The sequence below is a fragment of the Orbicella faveolata genome, unplaced genomic scaffold, assembly GCF_042242905.1.
Source record: "Orbicella faveolata isolate gen_17 unplaced genomic scaffold, um_ofav_v1 contig_47, whole genome shotgun sequence".
Lineage (NCBI taxonomy): Eukaryota > Metazoa > Cnidaria > Anthozoa > Scleractinia > Merulinidae > Orbicella > Orbicella faveolata.
Genome location: NW_028301577.1, coordinates 1149284 through 1169799, shown reverse-complemented (window position 1 = coordinate 1169799; position 20516 = coordinate 1149284). Strand labels below are relative to the sequence as shown.

General features: G+C 37.5%; 2 protein-coding genes and 1 long non-coding RNA gene across 3 annotated transcripts; 1 reads left to right on the top strand and 2 right to left on the bottom strand.

Annotated features, from left to right (window-relative positions):
* Positions 1-20: 20 nt before the first annotated feature.
* On the bottom strand, positions 21-5676 carry LOC110046449 (ethanolamine-phosphate cytidylyltransferase-like). Its single transcript, XM_020752146.2, has 3 exons — positions 4446-5676; positions 3765-3919; positions 21-3266 (listed from the first exon to the last, which is right to left on the bottom strand). The coding sequence occupies exons 1-3, from the start codon at positions 5328-5330 to the stop codon at positions 3158-3160; spliced, it is 1149 nt and encodes a 382-aa protein (XP_020607805.2). The 5' UTR covers positions 5331-5676; the 3' UTR covers positions 21-3157.
* Positions 5677-6880: 1204 nt separating this feature from the next.
* On the top strand, positions 6881-19603 carry LOC110046438 (CDP-diacylglycerol--inositol 3-phosphatidyltransferase-like). Its single transcript, XM_020752133.2, has 7 exons — positions 6881-7041; positions 7240-7374; positions 15331-15370; positions 15990-16103; positions 16424-16505; positions 16933-17014; positions 18311-19603. Exons 1-7 carry the CDS (start codon positions 7002-7004, stop codon positions 18469-18471), a joined length of 654 nt encoding a protein of 217 aa, XP_020607792.2. The 5' UTR covers positions 6881-7001; the 3' UTR covers positions 18472-19603.
* LOC149096727 (uncharacterized) lies at positions 15034-16428 on the bottom strand. Its single transcript, XR_016204382.1, has 2 exons — positions 16152-16428; positions 15034-15414 (listed from the first exon to the last, which is right to left on the bottom strand). It is a non-coding gene; the product is annotated as an uncharacterized LOC149096727 (long non-coding RNA).
* Positions 19604-20516: the final 913 nt, after the last annotated feature.

Sequence of the window (20516 nt, the reverse complement as noted above, 5' to 3'; positions counted from 1 at the left end):
TTCTTTATAACACAATGAGATTCAAATAGTAACAAGTTTATTCCAAGATTAAATGATCATGTCATTACCAAAGAAGTTAAGTACTGTACACTGTCGCTTATAAGCCCTGGGCTTGTGCAATTTCATAAGGGCTTTTAGATGGGCTTATAAATGGAGAGGGTTATATCTGAGAGGCGTTGTAACCAGAATAAAGACACCATTTGAAACGAGCTGTAGCTGTGTTGATTGAAATAGGTTTTTCATTTACTGGTCTTTAATTATGCTTTAAACATCATTAATAAAACAAATCAAAGACAAGGAAAGCTATTTAGGGGCTTATAACTGGATGTATTTTGTGGTTTACAGGTATATGGGAGCTTATAAGTGGGGGGGGGGGGGAAGCTTGTAAGCAGCAGTTTACAGTATTTCATAAAATTAAGTGTATAATATACTAGAATTACATTGTGGTGACCAATAGCACTATTGTTAGGGAAATATAAATGGTAAATTAACCTGTTGTTGTGCATGAACCCAGCCAATAGAGACAAATGTTTTGTGGCTCAACTACTAGCAAGGAAAATCTCTCTGTTAGGGCACATGAAGTCAAAACATGATTTTATAATTGTAGTAGCATTCAGGGTAACCAACTCAAAAACAGTGGATTGCGGATGAGAATGTAAACACATTGGAAACCTATCTCCGTCGGCTTCCTCCCAATCTTATTCTCCTTTTCAGTCCTCCCTCTTCCCAAACAGCAGCATAATAGGCCATATTCATATTCTCAGTATTGGACTGGAACTGGCTTGCAATGGAGGCTCATGCGGGGAATATCATTAAAAAGAGATATATGTCATTTGCGTTTGAAAAGACTCCCCACATTAGCCTCACTTGCAAGCTAGTTCCAGTCCAATACCAAGAATAAGAATATGGTCTATTGAATCAGTTTTTTTAACACAGTTCTTTTTTACATGAAGCATGTGTTGTTGTGTGTTCTAAATCGGAAGGGGAAAATGCTTACAAATGTTTCACACAATTTTTATTACCCTTTTTCATGGTTAATTGTGACTAAAGAATTATAGCAAATGCTCTACATTTGATCTTAGGTTACCTCTGTTAGTGCTATTCAAAGGTTTCTTTTTATTTGTTTCTGCTCTGTTTAAATTACGAAAGTGAAAAAAAAGAAACTCTAAAAGATATGTTTATGGTGTTACAAATTTGAGTAAAAATCCATTACCTGGTAGGTTTATAAAATGCTCAGCAGCTTTAATAATACACCAAAATGAATTAACTCTAGTACCGTCAAACCTTTGGCCTTTCAAGGAATCTCCTAAAGCCAAGTAAGGGCCTCACAATTAAAGAAGTCATTGCATACAATAGGGTTTTTGGAAAGCAACCTCAACTTGTTGCAAGCAAATAGTTACAGCTGCTCCAGAACTAAAAGAGCAAAATGACATGAAGACGCTATATCTACAGTGAATTAAAATTTCATGGAAATGCAAGTAAATCTATCATTGAAATAACTTGTACAAAACAAAAGTAAGCTGAACTTTTCACATACAATGTAGTGCAATTTCACACAAACTATTAGGTAATGTTAGTGGAGAAAACATGCGTGACTCTCTAATACAAGGAACACAAACTATCCTATTTGAAAACAGAAACATGATCGCCAATGGTAGTTAAGCGATCCAGGTTAGAATGAAATGAATGAAAAAATCCTTCCAGATACATTGAAAGGGCCTTGCTATTCCTTCATACATCACGCCGTCCACCGAAAAGGTTAATATTCCTGTCCTTCCCTTTCACTGATAACTTTATTCTTTGTGAGTGGTTCTTTTGTTATGTTATTAGAGAGTGATAAGTTGGATGTTCAAATAAACCTGAGCAACTCTTGGCAATTAGAAGGCTATAAATGGACACAGTAGCCACTTGTAACATTGTTACATGTATTTTAAGTGGACTTAAGTTTTGCAATTTTCATGACTATACACAGATTGCAAAATTAAATACCTGCCAGTAAAAAACTAAAAATTTACCAAAACATCAAGTTAGTATACACAACATTGATAACATTCTCTCTTTCTCTCAATTACACAGTCAACCTGTTTCAAGTTTTGTTCAAGTTTTGGTTCTGTTCAATATTGTAAAATGTGGCTTCTACTAAAAAATCTGTGGCATTGATTCAGACACTGCAGTACCTGTTTGTAAACTCAGATCAGCATTTGGTAAATTTTAGGAAAATTTTATTCTTTTCAGTATGATTTTTTTGCCAAACTGCAAAGTTTAAGTCACAGAAAATTTGTCTCTCATTTTTGTGAAATTACATTCCCACAAAATATGAGAACAATTTTTTATAATGTTATTTCCATGCTGACCTGATTTTGAAACAAATTACCTGAATAGTCCCTGAATTGCAATAATATGACCTACGTTAACTTGATGTTGATTCCACAGAGAAAGTATTCCTTGCCTCTTGGAAAAATTCTACGACATATTTCTAACTAGTAGAACTTATAAATTTCAGTTTTAAAATTCTCAACTTGCACATTCTTCACATTCTTGTTTGTTTTTCATGGATAGCCTAACAAGAAGAGTGGCATCCAACAAATAAGTCAACTCACATGTACATGTATAAAAAATTTTAAATGCACAGTAAACTAAAATTTTGCTTTAAAGTAATAAGATTCAAAATCAGTATAGTAACTGTTAATTGTATGAATGCAAGTACAATCAGGGATTTACACTACGATTGCATTTGCCTTTCAGGAATATCGTAAGTAGTGTATATTTGTATTTGCTCGAGCTTTCACTCAATTACTCATACATTATATGTCTGAGAAAATTACGACCACACACCTTAATTTGAACTGCAATGCACATTAAAAACCAATGATATATTGGCCTGCTATCTGCCAATCGCAATTTAGTAATTTTCTCAGTCATAATAACCAAAACCACAATCCTAAAATGTGGAATTGGCAGAACAGACACAAGCAGCAAGGAAGAGTTACTTTTCTTGTCTGGCCTGAAAGGCCTATACTGAAGAACCTATGCATGTGGATGAAATAATGACTTTCCCAATGATGATGATGACGAAAATGACAATGACCACAACGACAACAACAAAGATAATGGTGGTGATGATTTTGACAATGATATTGCAATCCACAGCTGACAGTTAGACCTTTGGCTTTTCTTCTAGGTTTTCAAACTTTTTCTTTTCCATGGCTGCAAAACAGTCTGCTTCTTTCTTTTCTTTTTTCTTGTTTCTTTCCTCATACAACATTCTTACAAAAAAAAAACAGAAATCAAAAATAATGTTAACTACACTTGGTTATGTACTACTTAATGCTTGCTACAGTATGACTGCAACAAAAATTTAAGAATGATAATAAACAATGACATTAAAAGAATTACAAGGAAGGTGCTTAATTTAGTACTATAGACCCAGAAAAACTCGGAAATTCCAGGGATACCCAGATTTTGACTAGTATCCCATTGAGAGATGGGTATATGCTTTTTGGAAGAGGCCATGAGTTGCATGTAACTATTCCTGCGATTTAGTAAACAATGTCCAAGATTAACTGTACATTGTATGTTATTGATCATGTCATTCTCAAGGAAAAGAAGAATGAATGACACAACGTATTGCCTTAAAGTATGTGGGTAAAGGAAAAAATATATTAGAAAATATACAGGAATCTACAGTACTTCCTTTCCAGTTCTGTTACTGGTATCTAGAAATCTGCATGACAAGTGTCCTCTAGTGTAGCAAATCAGCACACCTGTGGTTAATTATTCTCTCAACAATGTCAGCAGTTGTAATTGATGAGCCACTGGAGATGGCCTTGAAAATTCCTCTTTCTCTTGGAATTGAAAATGGATCTGTACCATCTTCATCCATCATAACATTAGTATTACCATGAACAACTATATCCACCTAAATAAGCAACACAGTACAAATATTAAACATACACTTCAAATATTTTTCCAGACATGTGGGTCCCTAAGCTCTCTGGAGCATTGGCCCTGGTTGTTTAGGAGTGGATAACTATACAGTGGATAAATCTGCATCCAGTATGTTAGTGTCAAAGAATATAAGGCAGCATAGGAGAAGGTGCTACACCCGGTGGAGAGACAGTGATTCTAAACTAGCTGGAATCCATGGCAAGTCAGACAGGGCACAGTTGCCAGACGTCCTCTCTCTTTCGGTGACCTAACACTGTGTTTGATGATGATCATGACCATGATGACGACAGTGGTGATAATGATGATGATGAGGTAAGTGTTATCAAAACTATGCTATCCGCTGAATCATGATCTATCTCGTGGATAGCATTATACACCCTTGAACAACTAGCCTTCAAGTTTCTGCTTTAGAGCCCCAGGTTTGAAATACTCTATCTCCTTATGACTTTTCTAAAATGGGAACATTATAAACAGTAGGAAAAAAAGAAAGTTCTTACCTTGAATTGTTCCAACAGTTCATTGGTGACTTTATAAGGTGCACCAATGATAACCTGATCAACATGACGACATGCCAGGACACTCAGTACTCTTTGATGTAGACTCATGATGGGATAGTTACTCCCCTTGTAGCGGTTAACAACCTGATCAGTGTGAAGGCCAACTATCAGGTAGTTTCCTTCACTCTTGGCTGCCTCAAGGAAATCCAGCAAACCAACATGAAAGAGATCAAATGCACCTGCTGCATAAACGATTTTGTCTCCAGGGTTAGGCTCCCTGCCATCTGAGAACTGGACGATCCTCTGTGAAGTGGGCAGAAAATGGGATACACAAGTCCAGGGGCTCTTGGCAGATGGATCAGAACTGGCCCTACTGACCTGACCAGGGTCCAAATTTCCTATGGGTGATGGTGCCCTGTCAAAGTGCTCCTTGGTCATCAAAAGCATTCTTCCCACAAGATTTGTCGTTGATACCCCTGCAGTTCTTTTACACTCCTTGTATCGGCCCGCAGACTTCACTTCCTCGTACGTATCTTTTCCATCTGCACTCAGAGTGATGTCGTCTCCATGAACACAAAAGTCACAGTTGTACTTGTCAAGAGTCTCGATGGTTGTGACATATGGAGCATTCATAACGACTTCATCGACCCATTTGATCGCTTTAACCATCTTGTACCTTTCTTCCTCGTTAAACACCGGTGGACCCTTGTGTTGAGTGATTTCTGCATCGGAGTGAACGCCTACGTAAAGGACGTCGCCCATTGCTTTGGCTTGTCGTAGAGCGTTTGCGTGACCAAAGTGTACCATATCGAAACAACCATCGGTCCAAACGCGGATCTGTCTACGACGTTTTTCACCACGATGATTAAAATCGTTGTTTTCCATCTTGGTGAGAGATTTATTTCAAGAATACCCTTAAAGTTGGCAAAAATTGCGCAAACTTTCTGTTCAATTGACTCAATTCAATCAGCAGGGCGACGTGTCGTCCAGCCTCATTTCCAGGCTTCTCCGGGCTTCTTTTCTCTTCAAAGGGATCTTTTTTCAGTGAAAACGCAAAGGAGTTGGGAACCTAGCGCGCAAGCACCATTTCACATAATTTTTTAAACGAACTGAAACAGGGCATGTAACCGTGGCACCAACACTGAGATAGGCTCGATTTCCGCGAATTTCCGCCGTTTTCTCGAGTCCGGTCTACGTTCCTCGGGGCCGTTCCTCGAGTTCGGGGGGAGGAGCGCGGGCTCCTTTCCCGAACAGCGGCTGGTAATTGAGCCTAACACTGAGACTCACACCGACACTCACACCACCCTACCTCACCCTAACCCCACCCTGAAAGAAATCTCCCAAAGAGGTTGCTCAACGGGAAAAATTAACGCCCGGGCGGAGTGTGGGGGTATTCAGCGGGCATGCTTTTAAATAACCAATATGTTGTGTAAGCGTCACGGAATATTTAAGTACAATTCACACAGATCTTTAAAGTAAATTAATTTATTTAGGTGTCATCAATTGTCATCGAATAACGCTTAAAACTTTCAAAAGTGTGCATTCGCTCAATGCTGCACACCTGGTATCATTTTTACCTCTGTTTGCGAATTTATAATACTCAATTCTTTTTCCCCTCTTCTGTACATAAGTTACAATTACGCCATTGCGCGCGGATCGTCCGGCAAAAATTCATTACAATCGAATGGTAGCATTCCGAGTTAAAGCGGACAAACGTGGCCTTTTTCCGAGGCATACTAAGGTACGTTGTTCCATCACTGTGGCAGCTGACTAAGGTTTAATTAAGTTAACGGCAAAGAAAACAAGAAGAGTATTTTCTTAGTTTCACTTTTACGTTTACTGTCATGGAATCGATATAATGTTATGCCGTGTTCAAAACAACTAGTAAGAGGCTCAAGAATTTGCAAATGGAATTAAGACTCGTTTCAAAACAAAAAACTTGTTTAATCTGGGGCTAGTTTATAATGCAATCAACTATAAAAATGGTTCTCAATGAGGGCAAAAGAAGAATGGCTGTGAGAGGATTTGGAATAACTGACACCGAGGCAGTTCGCATGGAAATATTGGGCGCACCCGTCGCAGCCCACCCAGTCTTCTCCGTCATCATCTCGGCAAATCTTGCATAAATTAAATTCGCATTCTTCCTGCAAGTAAGATTCCTTACTATGGCGATCTGACAGAACAAAGCAGCTGGAATTCGATGACATATATTCTTCGAGAAATTCTTTAAGATCACCCGCGGAAAAAAAAACAAAGACATAGCCATTTTCCTTTCTATCATCATGCAAATGCATACACTTTGTCCGCCATATTTACATTTTACGCGGGAAAAGTATGTCTTATTACGTATGTGCATGTGAAATGTCCTTTAATTTTACGGGATCACTTACACAACGTATTTTTACATAAAAGTGTGTCCGCTGACAACCCTCACACTCCGCCCGGGCGTTAATTTTTCCCTTGCTCAACGGGGTGAGCAGTGAGGGAGGAGTGAGGGAGTGAGGGAGTGATTAAAGTTTGAGTTCTGTGATTTCGGGATATATTTGCTGGGCAAACATGAAAGAAAACGTCTTCCTATTTATCCCTAACTTAATAGGTAAGTATTTGAAAGTTTTCACTTTTTCGCTTAGATGTTTTAGGGAGCTCCTTCTTTCGTGCAGGACCTTCAATGACAGCTGGCCTCCAAACCAAAACAACTTCCAGCGTGGTATTTTATTAAATTCAGTACTAGCTTCCATGGCCAGTGCGAGGTTTTATCTGAGATCTTTATTAAAAGGAGCTACTTATTTCACAGGTTATGCACGGATCGTGTTAGCAATACTGTCGTTCTACTTTATGCCAACCGACTACATCATGGCCGCCATCATGTATCTTCTTAGTGGCCTTCTTGACGCATTCGATGGACATGCGGCCAGATATTTTGGTCAAAGTAAGTTAGCATAATTGTAATGTGCTTGTATTTGGTGAACATTGATCAAAGAGAAAGAGAACTAAACCAAAGAGAACCTCTAGTGATCACTGTAATGGAAAATGCTATGTGAGTTGTGATGCCCCGGCCCCAGGTGGGTAATGTACACACGTCACCGACCTCCCGAGGTTGACCGACGTCGGAATGTTTTCGAAGTCCTTATGATTTTCCCCAGGGGTCCGGGCTGGACAAATATAGGAAGTAAAGAAATACGTATTTGTACAGTAACTGCAGAATTCTCACACGCTCATGGGCTAATTTCGATTATTGATAGGCGGACAGACATCTCATGAATTTATAATTTATTCTATGTCGACGCGACGAGGGAGTGCGGACAATTTGACGATTTTTTATTGTAAAACCAAATTAACATCAGTTTTTTATGTGTCTGTCCTGTTATTGGGCATGCATTTGGTCATAACATTGTCAAAGTAGTCTGTGGATTCATTCGGCTATCACCTCGTGGATCCACTGTTACTCTAACAATGTTAAGAAGAAATTCATGATCAATGACAGGACAGGTACATGAAAAACTGACGTCAATTTGTTAAATTTCTCATTCAATGTGAAGAGACCCCCTATGAAGATGAGTGGGCTTGGAATTGATGGAGCTCTAAGATCATGCAGGTTGTCGCTTAGATAGATGGGTAGCCTTTATTTTAAAATGATGAGAATTAAGGTGGCTCCCTATAGTTTTATGATTTCGGAGCACTGAGAAAATAATCTACATGCGCTCAAAGGAAAACGTCAGTGTTTTTCGATATTTTATTATGTCAACAAAAGGATGAGGACAAAAAGCAAAACTAACAGTGAATTTTCTCGCATTTCCTTCAGTGAAATTCCGTAAAATTTGGCAGACTGGTACTAAATATTTTACTTCAGTCTGAGCTCGTTTTTCAGGGAAATCTATAAGACCAGATTTTTTCCAGCGGTAAAAGACGTAAATTTGAAAATATCGAAAAAACTGCCTTTACAAACCCTACTTTTTTCGTGTTTAAAATTTGTATCCCACTGGAAGCGATGTGATGTAAAAATTTTGGAAGATTTCACTGAGGGAAATTCATGAAAATCACAAATAAAGCCATAAAAACAATAAAAACATATTTGTTTGGGTATTTATAATTTAAGACTAAATCCCAAAATTTTAACAGAGATGATAGCAAAGCACTATTTAAGAATGGCTGACTGTAAGGATCAAGAAACGCCGGTCAACGACCCATTTGGCAAATCACTCGTATTTTGCCCAAAGATACCCTTAGGTGACCTAATTCTAAAAATCATATTTAAAGGTTCCAGCAAATTTTTATTTTTCAGATATTCGCAAAAATTTGAAAGCGCGGTCAAAGTGCGGTTTTTGGTGTAATAAAATGACCGAAATAAGGTGCGAGGATGAAGCGCTGCTAAAGTCTTAAAATAATTTCAGTTGACTTCAAACTTCACACAAATGTGGAACAACCACTCTAATTTATTCCTCGTTTTAAACTAATCTCAGAGATGTCGATATAGTGGTTTTCCGAATCATTTTAAAAACACCTATGAAACGTGTGTTAAACTCATCACAAATAGATGAGCTTAGGAACTGGTGCCTGAAAGGTTAGCAGGGGAGCAGAAGCCATACGCGGAAGGGGAGGTATCCATGGCAACCCTGGAAGCGGGAACCACTTCCAAAAGCAGCCGCTAACTGGCACCATCACACTGATTGCATCAGTGGAAACAACTTACCTAGAGACCAGCAACCAAGAGGGAGGGACGGGAAGGGCCGAGAATCCGAAAAGATTCGCAAAGTACAAAGCAAATGATCCGCAACGATCAGCTGGCAGCCCAATACATGTAATGCAATGTGAGACAACAGCCCTGCAAATCTCCAAAGGGCCGCCCCGCAAGTCACGTACCGTAAAAGGGGAAACCGCTGACTGCATTGGTTTGAGTCTAACTTTGCCTAAATCATATTTAGCCACATAAAAATAACGGCAAAATATAGGTCATGTTTAACAGCATCAAAATGCATCTGGTACCTCACTTTCCCATTATTTTACTTTACAGCCTTAAAATATCATTATTAAACATATACCATGCCAAGTGTCATGCTCAAACTCGCAGTATTTCCCTTTGAGAAAAACAAAAATCTATGTCAATGTGTTGGGCGCAAATAACACAATAATTATACACAAACAAGAGACAAATCAATTTCAATGATGAAAGTAAAAGGTTGTCATTAATTAAAATCCCATCAATTCACTGCTATCAGTAGAAACAATGTCCACTACATAAAAACTGTTTTTAGACATTTTCAGAACATTGCGCGTTAACTTTGTTTGATTTCCTGTCCACCGTCATGTCTAGTTTGTCATCGTGTGTACTTCCTTAATGTAAACAACACTGTGAATGGTTGTCATAACAAACGCAAGAGATTTCCTGGAACCTTAATGTTTTCGATTCAGCAAAACGCTTTAAGTTCGATAAGACACAATAATGGGTCAACTCGGAATGCTGTTTAGCATTAAGGACGTTAAAGGACTGTAAATTAATCGAGTTGAAATATCTTGAAGCAAATCAAAATTGTGCCCTTATTCTAATTTGGTAAACAGCCGATCTCCGTTCAAGTTCAAGAAGTCGAGAGGTTAATCCGACAATGTATCACCGGTGCAACAACAAAATCAAACCAACGTCATCAAAAGTGCAAGTTTAAAAGTGTAGTGGCAAGTTTCAAATAAATTTCGCCTATATAAATTGGAAACAAGAAGTGAAACGGTCTGACCCGAAACAAATAAACAAAATATTAAACAAAATACAACTAATTTAATCCGAAAATGTGATAGAAAACACACCTAAAAGCCGTCGATTCCCCTCAATACCACTCCACATTGCCTTAAAGAGCCCAAGCTTTCTGCTGTAAGAATCAGGGGCCTCACAAATCTTTTTTTACTATATCGGCAACCATGCTGCAGGGCTGATATTTGAGACTTAGTAAAAGTTGTAACACAACCGTACAAGCAGCCCAGTCACGCTTTCACTGCTCTTGCGCAAATGTTCAACATTTCACAATTTACATAAACCAATTACAAGTTTAAAGTAGTGACAGTAGATTGAAATGCGCTTTTTAAAGCTGTCCTATCCAGGAGTAATTATTTCTTGTTCTTGAATGGCTCTTAGCTGTAGCTACAGTCCGGCAGAGAGGCGGGAGGGGGTACTCCGGGAAATTTCGGGTATCTGTGGTGTCCAGCTCTTAATGCAACACTGAAACACCAGATGATTCTCGAAGTATCACAGGGATCACTAAGCTAAATAATTTTGAGTTTAGCTCTGCTGAGTCAATTACCTATTGGCACGCATATTGCATTGACTGTGGACAGGTGGGAAAACAGTTCAACTGGAAAAGCCTGTTGCACATTGTAATTTAGCATTGTCCAACATGCAATCGGTCTGGTTGTAATGCTAATCGTATTTGATAAAATCTCAAGTTTTCTTTTGACACATGCTGGGGTGATATACTACTAGATGGGCGTGGCAGGAAGCCACAAGTCAAGTCAGTCAATTCCCAAAGCTTAACAGAAGAGTGATAGTGAACCACTGGTGGAAGGACTGCAGATTGTCCCTACGCTTTACCCTGATAGGCCTCTGTGTTATTCTCATGAACTGATGCTGTTACAATGATACTATGTAGCTTAATCATCAAGGGTTTCTTTTTCAGTATAAAAGAATCATAAATAAGTAGTTCTTTGTGAAAAACTATTTTAAGGAAAGTAGGCTGTTCACAATATCTATGTTTCCCGATGTTCTAGAATGATAAGTTTGTTAAGGCACTGTTGCGCTGCGTCTGCACACAGTGTCGGAAACAAAGTACATAAGATCATCTGTTTTTAAGTTGATAAAGGTAAATTAATTGCTTCAGCGAATTTGGAAAGGGTGACGATTCCAACCTCGTTCCCAGAGAGGTTGAGACAATTCGGCCGTTAGTTTTTCCTCTAAAGGGTCTTCCTCCTCTACTCCCTCTCCCTCTCTACAAAAATGTAACGATCCTCTCCCCCCCCCCCCCCCCCCCCCGCCACAAGAGATGTTGGTAATATCGAAGAAACCAAACACCGACAGTTCCTAAGAATACTTCCGGCAAGTGCAGTTGTTAGTAAAATACTTCAGAAGCACCAAGGATGGAGTTTTTCCGCGCACGAGTGAGAGAGGTATATCTAGTTCCGTGTCTTCGCAACCGCACTGTAACATAGGCAGTCTCAGGTTCTTTAGGCCAATGCAGAATTTTGCTATGAGATACGATTTCTGCTGGTCACTGACTGCCCTGAAAGCCTAACCCTCTTTTAAAGCAACAAGGCCTTCTTGGTGACCTATTGTGGCTTTGAGTTAAGCGCCATCGCTTGCTCCAAGCAGGGTTTGTAGCACATTTTGGCTAAGGTCATAAGGGAATGTCTCTCCACGGACTGAGTACATTTCTCCAGAGACAAGTGCCTCTCTAAAGTAGACAGCATATGAAAGACACAAATGCAGCCGCCTTGAAGACATTAATACATCCCTGCCGTACATAGTTTCTATCCTCTATCCATGGAAACATCAGCAGACGCTTCCTTGGTCACACCCGTTGACAATGGCACTGATGTTAAGGTCGCAGTGTTCGTACCTTTTTAGAAAATGACCTTAAGTCTCCTTCAGAGAACGATGCTTCCAGCAGAAATAAAGAAAGAGCGATGTCTGACTAACTAGCAAAAGACACCCTTAACCATTAGCATGATCATAAAGCTAAACAGTATCATTATAACAGCATCAGTTCATTAGAATAACACAGAGGCCTATCAGAGTAAAGCATAGGAACAATCTGCAGTCCTTCCACCAGTGGTTCACTATCACTCTTCTGTTAAGCTTTGGGAGTTGACTGACTTGACTTCTGGCTCCCGGCCACGCCCATCTAGTAGTATGTCACCCCAGTATGTGTCAAAAGAAAACTTGAGATTTTATGAAATACAATTAGCATTACAACCAGACCGATTGCATGTTGGACAACGCTAAAAGCGTGACTGGGCTGCTCGTACGGTTGTGTGACAACTTTTACTAAGTCTCGAATATCAGCCCCGCAGCATGGTTGCCGATATAGTAAAAAAAGATTCATGAGGCCCCTGATTCTTACAGCAGAAAGCTTGGGCTCTTTAAGGCAATGTGGAGTGGTATTGAGGCGAATCAACGACTTTTAGGTATGTTTAATTGTAAATTAATCGTAAATTAATTGTAGAGTTTTTAAATTGGTGATTATCTAAATTAGAATGTAATATTATTAATTTTAGTATATTAGTATTTAACTGTTGTATTGTACCATATTGTCTTCGAAAAGCCCCCATGGGGAAAGATAATAAAGGATGTATGTATGTATGTATGTATGTATGTATGTATGTATGTATGTATGTATGTATGTATGTATGTATGTATGTATGTATGTATGTATGTATGTATGTATGTATGTATGTATGTATGTATGTATGTATGTATGTATGTATGTATGTATGTATGTATGTATGTATGTATGTATGTATGTATGTATGTATGTATGTATGTATGTATGTATGTATGTATGTATGTATGTATGTATGTATGTATGTATGTATGTATGTATGTATGTATGTATGTATGTATGTATGTATGTATGTATGTATGTATGTATGTATGTATGTATGTATGTATGTATGTATGTATGTATGTATGTATGTATGTATGTATGTATGTATGTATGTATGTATGTATGTTTTCTGTCACATTTTCAGATTAAATTAGTCGTATTAATATTTTGTTTATTTGTTTCGGGTCAGACCGTTTCACTTCTTGTTTCCAATTTATATAGGCAAAATTTATTTGAAACTTGCCACTACACTTTTAAACTTACACTTTTGATGACATCAGTTTGATTTTGTTGTTGCACTGGTGATACATTGCCCGATTAACCTCTCGACTTCTTGAACTTGAACGGAGATCGGCTGTTTACCAAATAAGAATAAGGGCACAATTTTAATTTGCTTCAAGATATTTCAACTCGATTAATTTACAGTCCTTTAACGTCCTTAATGCTAAACAGCATTCCGGGTTGACCCATTATTGTGTCTTAACGAACTTAAAGCGTTTTGCTGAATCGAAAACATTAATGTTCCAGGAAATCTCTTGAGTTTGTTATGACAACCATTCACAGTGTTGTTTACATTGAGGAAGTACACGCGATGACAAACTAGACATGACGGCGGACAGGAAATCAAACAAAGTTAACGCACAATGTTCCGAAAACATCTAAAAACAGTTTTTATGTGATGGGATTTTAATTAATGACAGCCTTTTACTTTCGCCGTTGAAATTGATTTGTCTCTTGTTCATGTATAATTATTGTGTTATTTGCGCCCAACACATTGACATAGATTTTTGTTTTTCTCAAAGGGAAATACTGCGAGTTTGAGCATGACACTTGGCATGGTATATGTTTAATAATGATATTTTAAGGCTGTAAAGTAAAATAATCGGAAAGTGAGGTACCAGATGCATTTTGATGTTGTTAAACATGACCTATATTTTGCCATTATTTTTCACACGCTTCATAGGTGTTTTTAAAATGATTCGGAAAACCACTATATTGACATCTCTGAGATTAGTTTAAAACGAGAAATAAATTAGAGTGGTTGTTCCACATTTGTGTGAAGTTTGAAGTCAATTGAAATTATTTTAAGACTTAAGCAGCGCTTCATCCTTGCACCTTATTTCTGTCATTTTATTACACGAAAAATCGCACTTTGACCGCACTTTCAAATTTTCGCGAATTTCTGAAAAATAAAAATTTGCTGGAACCTTTAAATATGATTTGTAGAATTAGGTCACCTAAGGGTATCTTTGGGCAAAATATGAGCGATTTGCCAAATGAGTTGTTGACTGGCGTTTCTTGATCCTGACAGTCAGCCATTCTTAATCATTGCTTATTACATGTAATAAGTTTGAGAGGACTAGGTGTGAAAGTGAATGCAAAAACAGCATTCAAAACATAACACTTGCGCACGCAATGCTAAAGCTAAGAAGATTGTGGAGTGGTTTGTACTAAAATATCTGTGAACTATGTTGTTTCAACTTTGTCAATTAGATGATCAGTTCCTTGGGCAGAGATATTGCACCATTATCGGCTTCAGCTTCACATATCAACAAAAAGGGAATCCTGAAGAATCTTTGACCGTAACTGATATGAGACTAGAATGTCATGTTGTGATTCTATCTGTCTGGGTACCATCTGTTGGGTGGGCAAGGAGATATCATAGAAAATGATATTCTAAGATGATAGCCTCAATTTCATTAGCAAATAAATGCAATAAGATTGTATAAATGCACTGTATGAGTACCATCAGTTTTGGTTCTCTAAGATATCTTTATGGTTGGCATGAGAATGGCATGAGAATCAGCTTCAGGGAGCCAATAAGACTTTTTTTTACTGGACTGGTCTAAACAAGTCAATCATAGAGCAGTCGGTACTGATGATAACTAGGGATGTCTCCCAGTTTCACATTAAATTATAATGTGCAACTTACAATATTTTGCACAATTTTGTTTTCATTCCAATTTTTACCTTCAGTTGATAATGATGTCAGCAACATCAAAACGTCAGACAACTCATAATTTTATTATTCCTATTGAAGTTTTTCAGTAAATTTAATAATCAGAACTGATTATTTTGAAACGAACAGCAAGATAAATTAATTAATAATACTAACAGGCTATGTGTGGATATTTGTCAGTGTGTCTGAGATGAGCCAGGATGTGTGGCAATGTATGCCATTTGGCTTCAAAAATAATTTTATAAATAGATGTTTGACATGGAGTACAACCTGTTTCTTGAAGTTGATCAAACTGCTGCTGCTGGTGTTGCTGCAATATTGATGTGCATTTGTTCCTTATCAGGTACAATGTTTGGTGCTATGTTGGACATGCTCACTGACAGGTAACATGCTCACTACAAGACCAGATTTTTGTTTTGATGGTAGCCTAAAAACAAAATAATATTTTTAAATTAGCTTTTATGTCTGTTAATGCAATCCCGATTTTTCTGTTAGTCCTTGGATTTATGCCTCAAGTGTCACAGAATTCTCAGAATGCCTCACTTGGCTCAGCGTTTTCTCTACTTTAAAAAATGTTCTGCTCTTCTTTCTTTGTATTTGTTCATTCTTGTGCCCATAGGCTGTGCTCTTTCTGGTCAGCACCAAGAATCGCGACTTCTGGGCTGGTCCAACACCAGAAGTCAGCAGTTCACAGACTTCACGTCAAATCAGACAAATCTGATTGGCTGACAATACGAAACAAATACTCTGCACATGCTCAGAAAATCCATTCCAGCCAGAGGTTGCGATTCTTGATGCTGACCAAAAGGAGCACAGCCTCTGGGGACGAGAATGGTCTTTGTTCAATTTGAAGTTAATAAAAAAGTCAGTGGCATGCTAGGAAATTCCATTGGTATCTGTCCATAGTACACAACAGTAAAGGTCTCTTTTTCTTGGTATCAGCCTTTTTATGATAAGTAAAATAATATTACCATTAACACTTTTTAATTAATAAACTTTCAGATGTGTTACCACAGCTCTACTTGTGATGTTATCTGTTTTCTATCCAAAGTACACTTTTGTTTTTCAAATGCTGATATGTTTAGATATTGCAAGTCACTGGATCCATGTACAAAGGTAATTGTAATAATAATTATTTCATAAACTTATCTTTAACCTACTTACCTTATAAACTTAGCAGTTCCCAGTACTTTGTTGTTAATCCAGCAATCTTCAAGAGTAATCAATGTCTTATTTCTCCATACAATAGCCATTTATTATTACACAGGCAGTGATGAGAAGATAGAAAATCATCCATTTACTGTGGTTTATATAAATGATGTGATTATCCCAGGCCAATATATGGCAATAAAACAGTAGAAACTTGCAAATGCAAGAAAGAGATCTGTTTTTCAACTCCATAAATTTTATTGTCAACATATTTTTTCATTCTTCAGTTCTTTGTTAAAAGGTGGAGCCAGTCACAAGAAAATAGATTTATCTGGCAACTTCTTCCTCAGGATTTACTATCACTCCAGGGTAATCAATTGTTAGCTGTCTTTCATTGGTCTTGTAACGTACAGGACAGGAAGTCTGGATATTTAGAAAAAGCTATTGAAATGTTCTGATTAGTTTGTGACATGTCAACAAGGTATGAAGTAAATCTGTGGGCAAAAAGCTAGTAAGATATTCTTCGCAGGTTGTAACAAGGTCTTAGTTTGTTGATTGAATTCTGGGATATAGCAAAAAATATCCTCGAAAAAAGTATACTTAACAGCTGTAGATACAAACCCAGTTGTTACTCTCCACTGGAATCATTTCTGAAGAATATGCTTCACTCCTCCTTGACAATTCTTGTTATGTGTGAAGATTTTATCACTGTGATTTGGGTTTAATTGTGAAGTATTTCGTCGCTTGCATTTAGCTATTGTAGCATAAAAGAAAACAGGTTTATTTCCTTCTGCAGGTAGTACTGTTTATCATGTGTGCTGGTAATGAACTGTTTTTCTGTATGCTATACCTGATTTATTTCACATCTGGACCAGTTTGTAAGTATGCTTATCACAGGTACATTGTTGTAGCAACTAACTCTCTTTAAGAACAGTAGTAATGGCATGGCAATAAATTTTCTAAAACTATTTTTGTCCACCAATTAGTTTGTCATTGTTATTTGTAAAGAAAAATGATGCATGTTAATAAATTGATATATGCTATTCTCCAGCAGGAGGTCTATAACAAGAAAAACTTTGCTCAATGCCTTGAATGTGGCCCACTTCAAGGCCAAATGTAACGATTCTGTCAACACAGACTGACCAAAGATGCCAAATAACTTTTGTCTTTTTCTTTTAATTAAACTGCTTAAATTGATAGTGAAAGATTTTGAAATCTCCAAAAAATGCAGAGTAAAAAAAAAAAACATCCAAGCACTAGTGCATAGTGCAAAGTTTTTCATTATACGGGCCAAAGAACACAATTGAATGTAGATAAGTCTGTTTTTTTAAGTTTTCATTCAGTGAAACTTCCAAAACTACCATTGAAACCCGGAGCGTTTTGCAAGGGAATGTGACCAGTCCATAACTCAGGTTCTGTATCATGGAAAACTGCTAATGTAATTAGCCAATCAAATTCATGTATTTAGCATCTTTCCAAGATCTTTCTAAGATTGTTTAAGAATCTTTGAAAAGTCCTTATGCTAAAGGATCTTTAGAAGGTCTTAAAGGTCTTGTAAGATCCTCAAAGATCTTATAAGGTGTTTGACCAGGTATTGGTGGCATTAGCAGTCTTAGTGTGGTGGTAACACTCAAGCATCTCTGAAGTATTTTACATATGATAATGGATGGCAGAACAATTAAAATTGTCTGTCTTCGCCAATCAGAATAAAGCAGTCTTTCCCTCTATGTTACACAGTTGCTTTTGTTTTGTGCGTGATTCAGCCACTGAGTTGAAGAAAGGAAAACATGAAACTTCAAACAAAACATGTACTATAATAGTAATAATAATTGAATATTTACCCAGGATAACCCTTCAGTAGAAAGTACTGTTATCAACAGGGTCCTGCTGACTAAGAATTAAAAACTATTAAATAAGAAATATTAAAATATATAACAAGAGGCATATTAAGGCAAAAATACACTAAGTTAAAACTGTTAAAAATACAATAGAAATTACAAGTAATAATCGTCCAAGGCTTTCCTAAATAAAACTCTAAAATCAATGTTTCTTAAACTTAAAGGCAATAAATTAAAAATCGAGGCACCTAAAAAATAAAAGCTACCGCACGCAAAATCCAGTCTGACCTATATCACCTAATTACCCTTTTGTTCTTTTTTTGTTATTTCCTGTAGTGTCTGTTGGCAATTACTCATTTGGCAGCTGGGTGGCTGTAGCTTGGCTGACACTGCCTATCTGTATACTAAAGCAAGTAATCAGCCTGATCCAGATGATTGTGGCTTGTATTAACACTGCTCGCTTGGATGAGAGTGAAAGAGAACGGATCAATAAATGACTAGCGATGGACCTGGCTGAGGAATGCCAAGAAATGTTGCAAAGTTAGCAAATACATTTTTGACAAGTTGACAAATCAATTTAAACACCAAAGACGTAATATTGAAAAAGATTAAGACGGATTTTGAAAGACGAACTTAAAACAAGTATGCAGTGAGCCTTCAAGATACTAGGCATGATGTAGTGTGTTTAATATTGACAACGAAGTGATCAGTGTCTCTTTTCGAAAAGTGTCTATTGCGCTTAATTTTTCCCCATAAGGACTGACTGAACAGCCAGGATGTATGCACCTCTACATGTACAAGTTGGAATTACTTCCAAGTTGCCTGTTAAACAAGAACTTCAACTTGAGAAAACCTGCGTCTGTATTGGTACATAGTGATTCTCATCGGTTGTTGGTCAGCCAGTCGTAGACACTCGGTGAATCTCACTCAGTGTGTTTTTTGAGGGGGTGATAGAGAGTGGTTACTGCGCCGGTTAGAGAGTGTGTTCTGATACAGCTAGGACTCTACAATTTACATAACATTTGTGAATCGTGTTAATTTTTTGTGGTGAACGTTCAGACTCTAGTGTTTGGCTTAAAATAATTGCCAGTACAAAAGCTCCTGTTGGGGTCAGCCTAGGAAAGAAAAACTCTGGGCACGTGTATCAATATATTGTCGAAACAATGATTGCAATACGCGCACGCTATTCACAGTGTATAGAGTATGTAGTGTATATATGTACATCATTAATTTCAGCGCGGAGTATTAGATTTTTCGAAACAAATGGTAAGCACTCATTGGAAAATGCGAAGTAATTAGTTTGAAAATTAGTATGGAAATGTTGAGATAAATAATGAGAAATCACTTTTGTCTTAGCTTACATGGCCAACATCTGTTGTTTATAATAGTGTTATAGCAGCATGGTGAAATTTTTGAATGGGAATAAATTGATCATAACAATAATAATAATAATAATAATAATAATAATAATAATAGTGATAATAATAATAGTAATGGTAAACTCTCTAACAGGACGTTTCGGCGTCATCTTGTCGCCATTATCAAATGCAGATGTACTAGCTTAGGTGTTAAGGATCAAGAGAAATGTGAAGATTAATGTCAGCCAATAAACACTTTTGCCCGAACATAGTCCGCTTGTGTGTTTAAGTTTGGTCTTTTTTCTTTGATTAGCATAAATCAAACGTTCCAGCTTTCCTTTGCACTTCTTTAAGATGTTGAACTGTTTGTGCATATTTTGTTGGTCATGGTTGTGACTTTCTGGAAGGTGTTTTCCAACAGCTGAGTACTTCTGTTCATAATGCGTTGAAACGATGTAACTTGTACGAGTTATGTCGGATACACATGGTGTCTTTATTATAAGGAAATCTATTATATCTATTAGTTACTGCGCGCGCTGTGATTGGTCAATTTTTCGGGCGTATTGTACTGTACGGCACGCTATAGTTTGAATTTACAAAAAGGCGTAATAGAAAGAAAGGTAAAACTACATGCAATGCGATTAAGTCTTAGCAGAAACTAGGAAATGGCTTAAAATGAAGAGGGCAATGAAAAAAAAGTTTTAAAGGCATCTGTTGATAAAAATCCTCTTGAAAGTCTCTGTGATAACACGCGGCATAACGAAGTTTTGGCCTATGTGAAGCGTTTGGCATGCACGGGTAAGAGGCAAGAGGTTATGCGGTGGCCCTGTAGGAGCTGACTCACGCTAAGGCATTCCTGTTTAAGCCTCCACCCGCCTCCCCACCCTTCCCCCACTCAAAAAAGTTGCCTTGCGGGCCCGGCCAACTTCATTAGTTTGATTTGTGCTATAACCTAAGATATCTAAAATGAAGATAAAAGAGCAATAAACTTTGTAAATGTCTATGTTAAATTACGAATTCCTCAGTTTTCTATACTTTTCTCAGGGGTGGAGGGGTAGCACAAAACAGGTACGACTTGCCGTCTTCTCACTTGAGAGGTGAGACTGAGGAGAGAATGACGTTGACAGTGAAAGTAGGAGTGCACTTTTTAGGGACACTACGCGGCGACGGCCTGTTTGAGGTTG